Source organism: Anneissia japonica, unplaced genomic scaffold (genome assembly GCF_011630105.1).
Source record: "Anneissia japonica isolate Jap-2015-1 unplaced genomic scaffold, ASM1163010v1 scaffold287743_len2803612_cov181, whole genome shotgun sequence".
NCBI lineage: Eukaryota > Metazoa > Echinodermata > Crinoidea > Comatulida > Comatulidae > Anneissia > Anneissia japonica.
The window spans coordinates 1722285-1738043 of NW_022733259.1; the positions used below are offsets into that span (position 1 = coordinate 1722285).

At 34.2% G+C, this 15759-nt stretch overlaps 2 protein-coding genes across 2 annotated transcripts in view; one reads left to right on the top strand and one right to left on the bottom strand.

Moving 5' to 3' along the window:
• Positions 1–337: 337 nt before the first annotated feature.
• LOC117116010 (cell adhesion molecule 2-like) lies at positions 338–1501 on the bottom strand. Its single transcript, XM_033259940.1, has one exon. It carries the CDS (start codon positions 1499–1501, stop codon positions 338–340), a length of 1164 nt encoding a protein of 387 aa, XP_033115831.1.
• Positions 1502–3748: 2247 nt separating this feature from the next.
• Positions 3749–15759, top strand: part of LOC117116115 (nephrocystin-1-like) — a 21939-nt gene continuing 9928 nt past the window's right edge. Inside the window, exon 1 of the mRNA XM_033260078.1 lies at positions 3749–3788. The gene's annotated coding sequence lies outside the window, so the exon portion shown is untranslated. The remainder of the gene's footprint in view (positions 3789–15759) is intronic.

Below are 15759 nucleotides of genomic sequence, written 5' to 3' on the forward strand. Positions count from 1 at the left end.
AAATAGTTTGTACGTTCCTAGAAAGGGAGCACATACCACCCAACAGAGTATTTCATACACAGGTTCTAAAGTTTGGAGCGAATTTCCCGAAGAGACTGTATAGTACATTGCTAGATATATAATATGTAACAAAAGCAAATACAGCAAACAGCTATGAATGTTATTTACAATGATTTGAAATATTGAGATGGTAAATTTCTACATACAAATTTGCATGATCCTTGATATTAAACCATATATACAGTATAAAATTTACCTGGAAATTAATATTACAAATTTAACAATAATCAAACTGTTAAAAAAATATGAGAATGAAAATTATGTGTAAAAATTTGCTTTATACACTTTCTCCTTTCGGTTTTCTGTTCATGCTACGTATTCCTTGAGGTGTTAAAATACCAGGAATATCTAAAGTTCCAGTATTTTTTTTCTTGTATTTAATCAAGAGAGCAATGGCTACAATAATGAAAATAAAACATGAAGATGTAGTTAAGACTATTGTTGATATCTCGGATTCATCTTTTAATGCTTGGACAGAGAGTGAAGAAACGTTGATTTCTTGGTCATTTTGAATAACTTTCATTACATATGTATAGTTACCGGTAGCCATATTTTTTGCAGCTTTGCAAGTCACATGGCAACCATTCATATCCATATCTATGGTGTTGATATAGATTTTTTCATTCATGTTTATAAACTTGTTTGACATGTCACTGCTACAGTTTTCGAAGATCCATGTGTAAGACACATCCTCAAAATGCTCTTTTGTATCGCAGGTAATGTTAAGGCTTTTTCCGGTGTAAATAAACTCCGGTGTTGTGGTGTACACATGCAGTTGATTTGTGATGTTGAGGGCCTTTGTGGAGCACACACGTGGAACTTGTTCTCCCTCCATCTTCATCAGGCATTTGTACTCCTTACCGTGTTGTTGCTTTGTAGCTTCAAAGCTACAAAATAGCTTTGTGAAATCCGTCTTTTCTGATTGTATCATTTCTGTATCTTGCGGTGGTTTAAGCCATTGCATTTTAAAATTCCCTTTTGTTTCAGAGATGCATGATATATTGACTTTATCACCTTCAGTATACAAGTGTTTGGAGAGAAAGCATTGTGGGTAGTTTTTGTCTGGTATGCCTTGAACCGTTAAATACCCCGGCCTTGATATTGCTATAACTTTTTCCCTATATTTTACAACACATTGATAATGGCCTTCATCAGACAGTTTCACATCTGAAATATCCAACACTACATTACCTGCACTAATGTCAGATCTTTGGTGATCGTTGTAGTCTGGTATAAACTGAGCTCCGTCTTTCAGCCAACTGAATTCCATCTCATTATTAAGATCTCCATGCAAAGTACATAGGAGCTCAACATTACCATGTTGATGAGCCTGAATATGTTTTGTGTGAAAAACAATAGTTATATCTACATTCTGCTGACTACAAAACTGGTAAAAGCAACAAGTGATTATTAACAACTGTAATTGTATTTTAGATGCCATTTTCCCGTTATACTGATTTCCCACATTTTTCAAACTGAATAAAACACTGAGTGGAATCTTCCATTTTCTAATAGTAAAAGCTGAAATATGTTTTTACAATTGTTCAATATATATTAAAATTAAAAAAATTTTTTGTAGATGTATTAATAACTTAAATAGCAACAGGTTAACATAAGACTGCTCGATTTTTGAAGGTCATTTGTTTGAACTTCATTTCTTTATGATGTGGATTGATAAATACCGTAAAATGGAATACACCTTTGGCGAGCTGCCAGCTCTACTGTGGAATCATAGATTAAGCACGTAGATATCAGACAGCCATGTAATGCTGGGACCTATTGTATAATCAATACTGTGTCATTTTTGTTCAGTACTGTCTGATATCAATGAAAACCAAAATGGAAAACCAAATACAAATTTATAGTTTAAACATAGACTTCTTGGTTTAACCAAATAAAAAGGAAATACTATACTGATGTCTTTTGAGGAAAATTACAGTACATATTTAATATATACTGTAATTTTCTAAATTTCTAAATTATACATATAATATATGTATAATTTAGTTCTGTTGATTTTAAGGACCAGATCAAATTGTTTTTATTAACAAGACTATAATTCCACTGTTTGTTTGCCATGTGTGTGTGTGTGTTCATGTACTGTGGATTAAGTATACATATAACACTTTTAAAATCTTTTTTTTTTTTATTTGTTTAATTGGATTTTCCCATTAGGACACATTTTTTTTCAAGGTATTGCATACTATGCAATAAATAATTGTAAATCACATATGATAGTAACTTTGGTATGGAGATAACACATCCACTGGTGTTAATGTTGTTGATGGTAAAAATGTGTTCTAGTGGAAAAATCCAAGGGTGTATTATAACACTCTTGTCCTCATGGCTCAGTTGATAATCGGAAATTGATGGTTTGATTGGTTGATTGGTTCTACAATACATTATGTTCTATATGCATGAGTGGTCACAGTACATTATTTTCAGTACAGTATGCTGATTTATGATAAAGGTCATTGTTATGAGGAACCTGTGCTAATTTTTGAACTGATGAAGTTCAATTTACAGTACGCCATTGGCTGATGTGAAATTGGTTATAATTACTACAGTTGATGTGATTGGTTGTGCAGTGGTTACTTCCATTTTCAAAAGTAGGGATGTTTCATGATCAATAAATCATACATTGTTGTCTCTCAATAAAAACAATAATGAGTAAGTAGACCTACTACATTTGAGTATACAGTTAGTGTTTTAATTAACTGTCATTGCATACAATGCAATAGGGACTCTTGCAATCACATATTCTGTGTGGGTGTGTGTGCGTGTGTGTGTGGACATTTAGAGAGAAATTGCGCATGCGTCAGAAAAAGTTTTCCGACATTTTGTTTTTACCTCACGATGTGAAGATCATCAGTGGTGGTTCACTCACCTTCTTCCATGTTTTTGCTTTTGATTAGCACCCCCAGTTGCTTGATTAAAAATAATAAGCGACTCTGATGTCTCTAGAGGGTGCCACATGTCATAAGGTCAATTGGGACAACTTGTCACCCACGAGATGAGACAACAGGCTAGGCTGCTGCATGATGCTGGAGGCGTGAATAATAGCATCTCCTGCCAGGGGCGGCGGGGAAATAGCAGAGCATTTATTTAGGCCTATACCTGATGTGTAATTATTGTATTCATTTTCCCAATATTCAAATTCAAAGAATTAACTTTTCAAGGTAAACCACCACAACACAAAATCCACCCAACCTCATATTGCCTGAAAATAAAACATGCATCATGCATAGGAACGTTGACGCCCCAGGGCTCTGGTTTGTAATTATAATGGAACAATCTTGGCCAGAGCTGCCAATCCCTGGATCAACAACATTTCATCACATAGCCTTACTCAAACAGTTAGAGTTATAGTAAACATGCAGACTTCTCAAGTACAGTACTACAGAACTTTCTTCCGTAGTTGCTTTGGAAATTTTTCCTAATTACAGAAGTAGGGAAATAGACAAAAATTAATCATAGACCATATAATTATTAATGGTATTATTAATTTAAGATGTCGGAAAACAATTTCTTTGAAAAACAACAATCAATTTAGTTAAGTCAAGGTCAGACTCTTTCCACGAATTGTTATTTTAAATGTACAGTCAATCAAGGTTTATTTAAGGCCGAGTATATACATACAGGACGTGTAGCTACAAAAATTACTTAGCAAACCTGTGTAAGTGCTTAACGACTAGGGTCCAAGGTGTCAATAAGCATGTCAAGAAATGGTAATTATTATTACTCTTTTTCCATAATGAATTGAATACAAGGATCATGTTTTTTTTTAAATTCAAGAAATGTATTCACTGCCGATTCGGAGTTGAATACACATAAAATGTAAAGATGAAGTTTGTCATACTTGGATTCAGCTACAATTTTTTTTATTATGTTTCAATAACATGTCCATATGCATATGAGTATTCCATGTCTGTAGGAATATTTTGATTAGCAGAAGTACATTGCAGGTCATTTCCAGTAGTTTCTTGGATGTCTTGCGATGGCAGTGGTAATTGGTAGATGTGCGATTCTGCCAACTCTAAGTATACATGCTTCATGTTTAAACTTGAGGTTTGGCTTGATTGATCATTATGAAAATTTGATACATAGATTTCATGAGCATATTCACTCTCTTGATCCAAAATGGCCACATCTGTTATTGATTTCCTTTGCTGTTTAGAGGGTGTTACTGTTAGGTCCTCGCTCTCTTTTTCTAAGTTTTGATGTGAAAAAGGTTGAAGATATTCAACAAAAGCTGGAATCAGAGAAGTTGACATTGGCTGCAGTGGTGTAGCCACCTCTTCTCCCGATATAAAGTCATCAAAACTATACTGAGTTGACATGTCTTTATGTCTGCATGTTCTCTCAGCTGCAGAATTATTTTCATTTGTTTTAGATTTTTTGTAGATTATCACAATTATAGAAATCAAAAATATTATGATACATACTGTTACTACAGCAACAATTATTAACAAGTGTACATTGAAGAAGTCACCACTGGTACATGATGTTGTATTTAAAGTAATGTCACTATTTGTGGTTGTGTTTAACGTACTGACACTAAGTTTAAATGTAGCAGATCCATGCATTTTGTGATATGTCACATGACATATCAGTACACTGTCAATCATTTCATCAGTGATGGTCAAGTTTAGGTCAGGTTCTGAGATGTTGACCAGTAGATTGGTATTGTTGATTGTCCAGTTGTATTCACATTGTGGACAGTCATGTCCAGTTTTACAATAGAAAGCTGCAGGCTGTCCAACTTGAAGATTATCAAATGTAAAGATTGTCACATTAATTGTTACATGTATTGACTTTCTACAGATTTTCTTTTCTTCATTATTTGGATCTGAATTTTCCAAATTCAGCCGACAAACAAGACTCCATTCATTGAGCTCTTCCCGGGCGACCAACTCATTTTTTGAAATTATATGTGTTCCATTATTTATTGATATTATTTTGGTTGACACATTCTCAAATAAACCCCATTCCAATCTAATAGAGGGATCAGTTGAAACTTCATCAATGATCTCAACAATGCAGTACAGGATCAGCACATCTCCAACCATGTAAGATTTTTTATCTGATTGACAGATGGGTGTTGGGAATGGGACAACAGTCAGCGTAGCAAGTCTTGATGATTTAAGGATGGCATCAGTACTATTGATCACAAGACAGCTATATTGTCCAGAATCTGATGAAGTGACTTCAGGTATTTCAAGTGTGCATGCATCATTACTTTGGCTGAAATCTATTGTATGCTTACTTATCTGGGGCTGCAGTGCGCTGTTGTTATGCTTCCAAACACATCTTAAACCCTGTTTCCAAGTTGAAAAGAAACACTTAAATGCAGCTTTCTTTCCCTCCAGAATATTTTTGTCTTCTGGTTCATAAACAAAATTGACCTCAAAGCTGAGTGTTAAGCTCAGGAATAAAAAGATGAACAATATTTCAGGAATAGTTTGTCTAAATATAAAACCCATGCAGAAGCTATACCTCATCTTAGACTACGATACAACCAATTAAAAATCCTTTCTGTCTCCCTATCTTGTAACAATATTTTTTTAAATAAATTTGTACATGTACTTCTGCTACTATTGCAAGACATAAAATGGGAAACAAATGACTACAACAAGTATTCAGTTGAACACTAAGTTTTACTTTCAGTTTCTTATAATGTGTTACTTGGGGAAGGCTCTTTAGTGCAGCAGGTTCTATCCTAATTCAATTTTTTTTATTTTAAGAAATTAATTTTTTTAATTTTTTAATTTGAAGACTATGGGTCGCGACCCAAAAATGGCTCGCCAAAGTTTTGGGAGATCTGTTTTAAATGCGCTTTCTCTAATCTTTCTTTATCTAACTTTATATTGCAGCGCATAGTGAAACCCCTCAGGACTGACTTCCGGGAGACAATGGATAATACAGTATAGTAAATACATGAATATATCATAAATTTGCGGGTGATGGGATTTTCCAGGAGATAATTTCTAGCTAGTGACTTATATTATTAAAGCTTGCAAGAAGTAACTACAGCGATTGTAGACTTAATGAACGCCGAAGAAACAAGCATAGTTTCCGTATCTTGTCCTACATTACTATTAAAAAAGACCATTAAAAAAATGGCACTGGAAAAATGACAGATGTAAATTATCCGAATTGACAGATAAGTGAAATGACTCGCATAGCTGAACTCTTAGCAATAAAATTAATTTTTTTAAAATATTTATTTATGTACCGCCATTAAAATCACAATTTTTGTGATCATCATCAAAAATGTTGGTGAGCAAGTTCTGTTTACCAGTGTCTATAATTGCAGTGTCTAATCCCTGCTACTTTCGGAACTCATTTTTTGTTACTAAAAACCACAGTTTATCCTAAAACCTAATCCCCTGCCCCCCCCCAATGATTCAGTAAACCAATTATTATTTTCATTCAAAATGATAAAAGTGTTAACATACAATGAAACAAAGACCAACACAATTTCAGTTTTCACAGGTTTTAATTACCAAAATCTGGAAATTACAAAAATAATATATGTCATAATAAGTAAGGAAAATTGTTTTTTTAATAGTGCCCTGATTATATGAAAACTTCAAATCATGTTGGGTAATATGTACACACAAAACACTACAATATTTACTCAAAATAGAAAAAGTGGCACTGGACTCCTGTTTATCAGGAAATTATGTTTATTCAATCATTTATGTTATGATGTGATATAGCAAAAAGCCATGCTATATTTTTCATTTAATGTTTTGATAGTCCTTCAAGGTATGTGAAATGCTTACAAGTTAAATTTCCATGAATGCTAATTCATTGAATAAAATTATGTATGGTACCAAGGCCTATGTGCCTCAAAAATGATCAGGTCATTGGAAAAAAATGATTACTGAGCACATAGTCAGTCCTGAAGCATTCCATAATGTTGGAGCAAGTAGCATGTTTAAAACCTACTTGTCTGAATAGAGAAAGAAAATTACTAATACATAAACCAAGGCCATATTTACAGTGTCAGGGTAACCTCTGACTTTTAAGGTTGAGAACCTGCATATTACAACTGCTGTACGGAACAGTCTAACATACCTACTTATGCAAGTATTATACTACTGTATTACAGAGGAACTATGGTAATATACTAATAATACAGTAATTGTAAAGAAGAATGATACAGTATTAAGTATTAAAATTTTGCCCAGACTCAGTTTTTTTTTTTTCTTTTTTGGCAGATTTCAGGCTCAAAATGTTCTTATTTTGTTCTTATTTTAAATACTTTTGAAACATAGAAAATTATTGTACAGCAGTATACACTGTACTGGAATGGAGGTAAAAATGGCCCCAGAAAAAGGCCCCGGTAAAAATGACCCCAAACAACAGGTAGGTACACCTACTGTACTGTTTTATAGAGGGTATTACATAGTCATACATTCTGCACATAAGGTACAGATATGATTTTTTGGTTTTTCTAGTTTTTTTAAATAAAAATATCATTTGACATTTTTTCTCAGCCTTAATTTGTTCTTATTTTGTTCTTAATTTTTAAGCAATTTTAGCCTCAGGGTTCTTATTTAAAAAAAAAGTGTATACCATTTATACATTTACTTTTTCACGTATTTCAGTTTTTTCTCCAAATCATATTGTTTTTCTACTTGTTGTAGTTACATTCTTTGAGGTGTTGAAATACCAGGAATATGTAAAATTCCATTGTGTTTTTTCTTGTATACAACCAAGAAAGCAGCCGCTATTATTACAAAAACTCAACATCCAAATGCAGTTAAGACTATTGTTACTGTCAGAGAGTGATCTGTTAATGTTTTACCAGAGGGTAAATAGTTGTTCTTCATGTCATTTTCAACAACTTTCATTACGCGTGTGTAATTACTAGTAGCATTATTTTTAACAACTTTTATTATGTATGTGTAATTACCAGTAGCATTATTTTTAAAAGCGTTACAAGTCACATGGCATCCATTCATATCCAAAGCAATAGAGTTGATTGAGATTTTTTCATTCATGATTTTGAACTTGTTTATTACATCACTACTGCAATATTTAAATGCCCATGTGTAAGAAACCTCTTCAAAATGTTCCTCTATGTCGCATATTATGTTGAGGCTATTTCCGGTATAAGTAAATTCCGGGGTTGTTGTGTACACATGCAGTTGATTGGTGATGTTGAGAGCCTGTGTGGAACATCCATGTGGAACTTGTTCTCCCTCCATTTTCATCAGGCATTTGTATTCCTTACCATGTTCTTGCTTTGTAGCTTCAAAGCTACAAAATAATGTTGTGAAGTCTGTCTTTTTTAACCGTCGCAATTTTGTACCTTGTGGTGAGTTGAACCATTTCATATTAACATTTCCTTTGGTTTCGGAGATGCACAATATTGTGACTTTATCACCTTCAGCATATAAATGTTTAGAAACAATGCATTTTGGGTATGTTTTGTGGGGTATAGCTTGAACATCAAATTTCCCGGCTTTGACATTGTTATAACATGTGTCCTATGTTTAACAAAACATTGATATTGACCTTTATCAGACAGTTTCACATTTGAAATATCTAACACTAGATTACCTCCACAAATGTCAACCTTTTCTTGACGCAGGGTTCCTGGAACGCCGCCCTCAGCGGCGAGTGCGAAGCACAACTCAGGGACAAAAGTGGAACGTGAAATTTGGATATGGTTTTGTAGTCAGATTTGTGAGAAAAACTTCAGCTACCCGTATTTCTCGACTGAGATGTCAGTAGGAGCTGTAATTTGTATGGCAAGGAGATTGAGCAACCCTTCATTCATATTAAGGGAATTTACGCCCAGAAACTTTGTAGTTATTAATATTTTGGTTATAATAGAAAATATTCATTTTTTGGTGATGTCACACTCACATTAGTTAGCGTGCATACGTCATAAGCTAGATACGTCACCTTTTCCTGGTAAGGCAAACTTTCCCGGCGTGCTTTTTTCATGGATAAACAAACACCACTGCTTTGCACATGGATGCCTTGCCCAAGCCAGGGCTACAAGAGCCGCATTGTTAGCATTGTATAATACGTAAATAAGGTACCTCTGCAAATGAATTATTCTTAGTTATTTTTTTTTTCTTATTTTAATTTATTTCTTCCGAAAGTGTACTTTATATCACATATAATTCCACTGTCTTAGTTAGGCCTAGTCTTATGCCTCATCGTCCCCCGCTACACAGTACATCAGGAGCCCCTCCCCCATACAGTACAGACGTTTGCTAGGTAACAACGTGATTGCACCTTCCTTCCCAGGTGTTCATGTAACATTGACATAATTGTTAGCTAACCTGTTGTGTGTATTTTTTTGTGAAAATGAGTAGCGCGGCGTACTCTTTTTCACAAAGCATTTGCATCCCCTCTTGAAAGAGGGATTCGAAATAATTGTCTCCATATCTTCGCTAATTAAATTAATCACCGTAATTTAGCTTACACTTATGAATTTAGGGAGCACTTAAAATGTGAAATAATCATTTCACTACCCGACAAACTCCGAACTTTATTCATTCAGTAGGCCTACATAATAGTTTCATATTGCTGTACTATATACTCCAACATCACTGGCGCATGGTAACAACCAACTGACTGCAGACCTTTTCCTGTCACACATTACTCTCCATAACACAGCACCCCCCAGTTCCGTCACCTCTGGATCATTGTAGTCTGGTATAAATAGTAATAGTAATAGCCAACTGAATTCCATGTCAGTGTTAAGGTTTGTTAATTCTCCATGCAGGATACATAGGAATTTGACATTACTATGTTCATGAGCCTGAATATGCTGAGGGTGGAAAGCAACACTTATATCCAATTTCAGACTTCTTGATAGTGGGTAAATGCACAAGAAAATATTAACAACTGTTGTGCTGAAGGCATGTTTTCAAAATGCTTACTATTAGAAAATTGTCGTTAATTTTTCCCTCCTTTGATTTGATTGGTTGATCCATGTTTTGATTGATTGGTCTACATTTGTTCTACTGTAGTTCTACATGCCTGAGTGATCTGTACAGTACCTTTACATTTACATTTGTACAGTCTCCTGATGAAGTCCACTGTGTGGACGAAAGCTAGAGAATAAATTATATATTGTTAGTCTCAAAAGTGCTGCTGTTTTTTACTTTATACTTTCTATACTGTACAGACTAACGCGGCTATACTTTTTATTCATCTATACAGTACAGTATTTCAGTATGTTGATTTATGATAAAGGTCACTGTTATAAGAATTTCACCTGTGCTAATTTTTGAATTTGAAATAATACATTCTGATGAAATTCAATTTACACTATGCCATTGTCTATGCAGCCACTCAGAAAATGTTTGTTTATTTTTCCCTCTTTGATTTTCCCTTCCTTTGATTTGATTTGATTGGTTAATCAGTTCTACCATGGAGGAAATTTTTAAGACAATACATTTATGTTCTACATGCATGAGTAGTCATAGTATAGAAGTTTTATGTTTTCACAATATTTCACAGTCTCCTGATGAACCGTGTGGACAAAGGCTAGAGAATAAATTCTATATTGTTAGTCTCAAAAGTGTTGCTGTTATTTACTTTATATTGTTCTACACAATATTTCAGTATGTTGATTTATTATTCACTAGTGCTAATTAATTTGAATTTTTCTCCCTAATTCAGTTCAGACTACTGTACAGCATTGGAAGTAAAGACAGTTAATGTGTATGTCAATAAAATAAAAAAATAATTAAACTAATAAATGAGCAGACCTACAGTACTATGTTTGAGCATAATTGTTTTAAGTAAGTGTAATTTTCATACGTAATTTTAATTTTAATGGAACAATCTTGGCTGCCAATCCCTGGATCAACAAGCAAGAGGTTACAACAAAGTCATTATCTATGACATTATTACATAGATTATCACATAGAGTAGGTCTATTACATTGTACTGTTGGACTACAGTGTATATGCCATTTTGTGTTTATATGTAGTGTGTACTATTTCATGGCTCATAATGCCCTACAGTATTATGTACAGTCATATCCACTGAATGATGATAGGCCTTGTTTCATACCTTTTTTCTAGTTTAGTGAATCTATTCTTTTTCATTTTTAAAATCAAGTAGCTTTATTACAACATTAATACAAAAAAGTACAGAAATTAAGTAAAAGAATAGTATCAAACTAGATAATAGCCACTAGGATCCCTTCCTAACCCTCCCTCCCCACTCTAAAGCCTAGCCAAGGGCTAAAGTCAATAGTTACATGATTTAATTAAATCTGTTCTTGAGCTAATTTTTTTACTACATTTTAGAGGCATTTAAAAGTAACATATGGCATCCCTTCATATCCATATCAAAAGATTTACAAATGAATTAAAATTTAATCGTCATAATTGAATTTAGCTACAATTTTTTCCATTTTGTTTGATTAACATGTCCATATGCATATGAGTATTCCATATCTGTAGGAATATTTTGATTAGCAAAAGTACATTGCAGGTCTTTTCCAGTAGTTTCTTGGCGGATGTCTTGCGATGGCAGTGATGATTGGTAGACGTGTGGATCTGCCAACTCTAAGTATGCATGTTTCATGTTTGAACATGAGGTTTGGCTTGATTGATCACTATGAACATCTGATACATAGATTTTATGAGCATATTCACTCTCTTGATTCAAAATTATTGATTTCTTTTGCTGATCAGGATGGGTTAATATTATGTCCTCACTCACTTTTTTCAAATGTTGATGTGAAAGAGGTTGGAGATATTTAACAGAAGCTGGTATCGGCAAATTCGACATTGACTGCAGTGGTGTAGCCACCTCCTCTCCAGAGATAAAGTCATCTAAACTACACTGAGTTGACATGTCTTTATGTCTATATTTCCTATCAACTACAGAATTATTTTCATTGTTTGTGGTTTTGGATTTTTTGTACATAATCAAAATTATAATAATCAAAAATATTATGATACATACTGTTACAGGAACAATTATCACCAAGCATACATTGGAGAAGTCACCATTGGTACTTGATATTGTATTCAGAGTACTAATGTCACTATTTATGGTTGTTGTCAATATACTGACACTAATTTTAATTGATGCAGATCCTTGTACTTGTTTAGATGATTTCACTTGACATATCAGTACACTGTCAATCATTTCATCAGTGATGGTCAAGTTGAGGTCAGGATCTGAGATGTCGACCAGTAGATTGGTATTGCTGATTGTCCAGTTGTATTCACATTGTTGACAGTCATGTCCAGTCTTACATTTGAAAGCTGTAGACTGTCCAACTCGAAGATTGTCAGATGTAAAGATTGTCACAGAAATGTTCACAACTATTGACTTTTTACAGGAACATTTTTCTTCATTTTTTAAATCCAAATTATCAACATTTAATTTACAAACAAAGCTCTTTTCATGTAGCTTTTCTTTGACAACCAACTCATTTTGTGAAATTATATGTGTTCCATTATTTATTGATATTATTCTGGTTGATACATTCTCAAAAGAACCCCATTCCAGTTTAGAAGGATCAGTTGAAACTTCATCAGTGATCTCTGCAATGCAATACAAGATCAGCACATCTCCCACCATGTAAGCTTCTTGATTTGATTGACAGGTGGGTGTTGGGAATGGTACAACACTCAGAGTAGCAGGTCTTGATGACTGAAAGACGGTGTCAGTACTATTGATCACATGGCAGCTATATTGTCCAGAATCTGATAAAGTGACTTCAGGAATTTCTAGTTTGCATTTAGCATCATATTGGATGAAATTTACTTTATGTTTACTTATATGGTGCTGTATTGTGCTGCTGCTGTGCTTCCAAATGCATTTTAAGCCTTGTCTCCATACTGAAAATATGCACAGAAATTCTGCTGTCTTTCCCTCCAAAATATTTTTGTCTTGTGGCTCATAAAAAAGATTTACATCAAAGCTGAATGTTTGACTCAGGAATAGTAAGATGAACAATGTTTCAGGAATTGTTTGTCTAAATTTCAAACTCATGCAGATACTATACCTCATTTTAGACTTAACAAATCCCTTAAGTTCGGTCTTCCTACTTTCCATCAAGGTCTTGTTCAAATTTAGTTGGTTATATTGTAGTTTCTGCTGATATTGCTAACTAAAAGTCTATTAACACCAAGTTTTATTTTCAGTTTCTAGTAGTGTTTTTATTTTGGAAGGCTGTTTGGAGTATTGGTTTTTGTTATTGCCGTTGAGGTCACAAGTTTGAACCACATGCTCACTATTCTCGACTGGCCATGCATGGACGCAGGACAGTCATGGGGGACACGTCCTCTACATATTTTAAGGAGGGTTGGTCCCACGTACTTTTCAACTTCAATGTAAATTCATAAGTCAAGAAGATGCCTGAAAATTGTTTAAATGAACTCCATCAATAGAAGAAGGTTTCAACAGAAGAGGCAGAGTATAACAGGTTAATTCTGGCCATCTAAAAAGTGGGTGAAGTCTGTAGGAAATTCTTTTTTTTTCTAAAAAATATGTTTATACCTAAAAAGTGGAAAATACACAAAAAAAGACCATTTTTAAATTCATGCTTAAAAGCTGAACAATCACATAACACTGTAGCATGACCTAACGTCCTGCCAGATAGTCTTATTCCAGCCTTTTTAGCTCATTAAAAAATATATTTTTAGTAAAAAATAAAAATAAAATAAAATGCTGAATCTCAATTTTGTACATTTTGGCTCGGTCTGGCAAACACAATAAATTTTTTTTGGCCCTATCACACCCATATCCACACAAATATGAAGACATGTTTCTTAATACTGAAAATGTCCATTTATCTTAATGTGAATAGGAATACCGTAGTTCCCCGGGTATAATCCCACCACCATGAACGCGAAATTGACCCGATTTTGGGGTGGTGGGATTATACCTGGGGATTCCTGTGTGCATGGGCAGAACGAAAATGATGATCGCTTTGCAAAGTGGCTAGATGCATTTGAACAGTTCAGTGGTCTAAAAACTAAACTCCAGGGGAGAAATCAGATTTTCCTCGAGCATCAAAGGGAAGGGAACACCTTAACTGTAGTTAGTAGGCCAGGCGCCTAGCTAACTAAACCTTATCTTGTTCATAGCCAGCGCTAGGCCAGCTTTTGCCTAAAAATTTGGCTCAATCACTGCAGTTGATGTGATTGGTTTTTCAATGGTCGCTTTCCTCTTGAGTTCTTCCTGGAGCACCAACTCATTTTGTGAAATTAAGTGTGCTCTATTATTTATTGATATTATTCTGGTTGGTAAATCCTCAATCTGGTATAAATAGTGCTCCGTCTTTCAGCCAACTGAATTTTATCTGGTTAGTAAGGTTGGTTAATTCTCCATGCAGGATACATAGGAATTGAACATTACTATGTCCATGAACCTGAATATATGCTCAGTGTGGAAAGCAACACTTTTTTAGACTTTTGACAGTGAGTAAAAGCACCAAGAAATATTAACAACTGTTGTACTGAAGCCATGTTTTCATAATGCTTACTGTCAGTTATAAAAATGCCATTTCATGTTCCCTCCTATAATTTGATTGGTTGATTTTTTGTCGTTTCATTTTCCCTCCATTGATTTCATTCAGTTGATTCATGGTTCTAACATGCATGAGGAGTCATAAAGTTTTTATGTTGGATTGATATTACAGTATGTTGATTAATGATAAAGGTCATTGTTATAAGGAATTCAAATGCTAATTTTTGAATTTACCTCCCAAGATAATATATACTGATGAAATTTACACTACGCCATTAGCTGTGTATTGGTTGCTTCCAATTTATAGGTGTTTCATGATCAATAAATTATACAATTTTGGCACTGATGTCTGTCATAAAAACAAAAGTGTTTAAAAAATTAATAAATAGGCCTACTATGTTTAAAGTATTTGTTTTAATTATCTGTAATTTTCATTTGTAATTTTAATGGAATAACCTGGTCAGAGCTACCATTTCCTGGACCAACAAGAGGTCACAGTGAGAGATTGAAACCTGACCTTGAGGTTGGTAAACCAAACCGTTCTCTGCAAGCAAGTTAAAAATAAGCCTGAAACGGCCACGCATATGTATATATTATAACAAAATACAAATTAAGTCCAGTAATTCTTCTATAAATTATGAGCATTTCTCCACTATTCAAATCAAAAAGCTTTATTGCAACGGTAATATATGCATTTTTAACAATATGAAAAGAAATATACATACAGTATAGGATTTATGATTAGAGGATTATGCATAAAGGCATGTTTAAACTCTGACGATAACGATCAAAGATAAAAAGCTAAAAAGCAATTGTTCATATTCAACAGGCCTTACACCTTCAATATATAAACCGTGGGTAAAGTGTGGCCTGCAAGCCACATGTGGCCCGACAGCAATTTTGTCGGGCCTGCTAATTGGCCTGCTAATCATCTTTGGTTTGAAAGCCCCCATTTTTTCAGCCAAACACTGATCACCTGTAAAAAGTAATATTAAAACTGAGTATAAAGCAGTATAGCTTTTACACAGTGGCGGCGCCAGCGGGGGAAGGGGGCTTAAGCCCCCCCATCGGTCTGGTCAAGTCCCCCTATCAGCCAGAGCTCGTCGGGCAGTCTAACCAAAAAAAATAATCGACCTAGTTTTCCCATCCCAGCCATTTCTGGCCATCTAGAAGTCCCAATTTTTTTTTAAATCTCGTTTTTTAAAAGGAGGGGACACCCCCTCCCAC

What these genes read in the sequence shown, in the direction of transcription:
- LOC117116010 (XM_033259940.1), bottom strand. Translation starts at nt 1,501, where the DNA reads ATGGCATCTAAAATACAATTACAGTTGTTAATAATCACTTGTTGCTTT.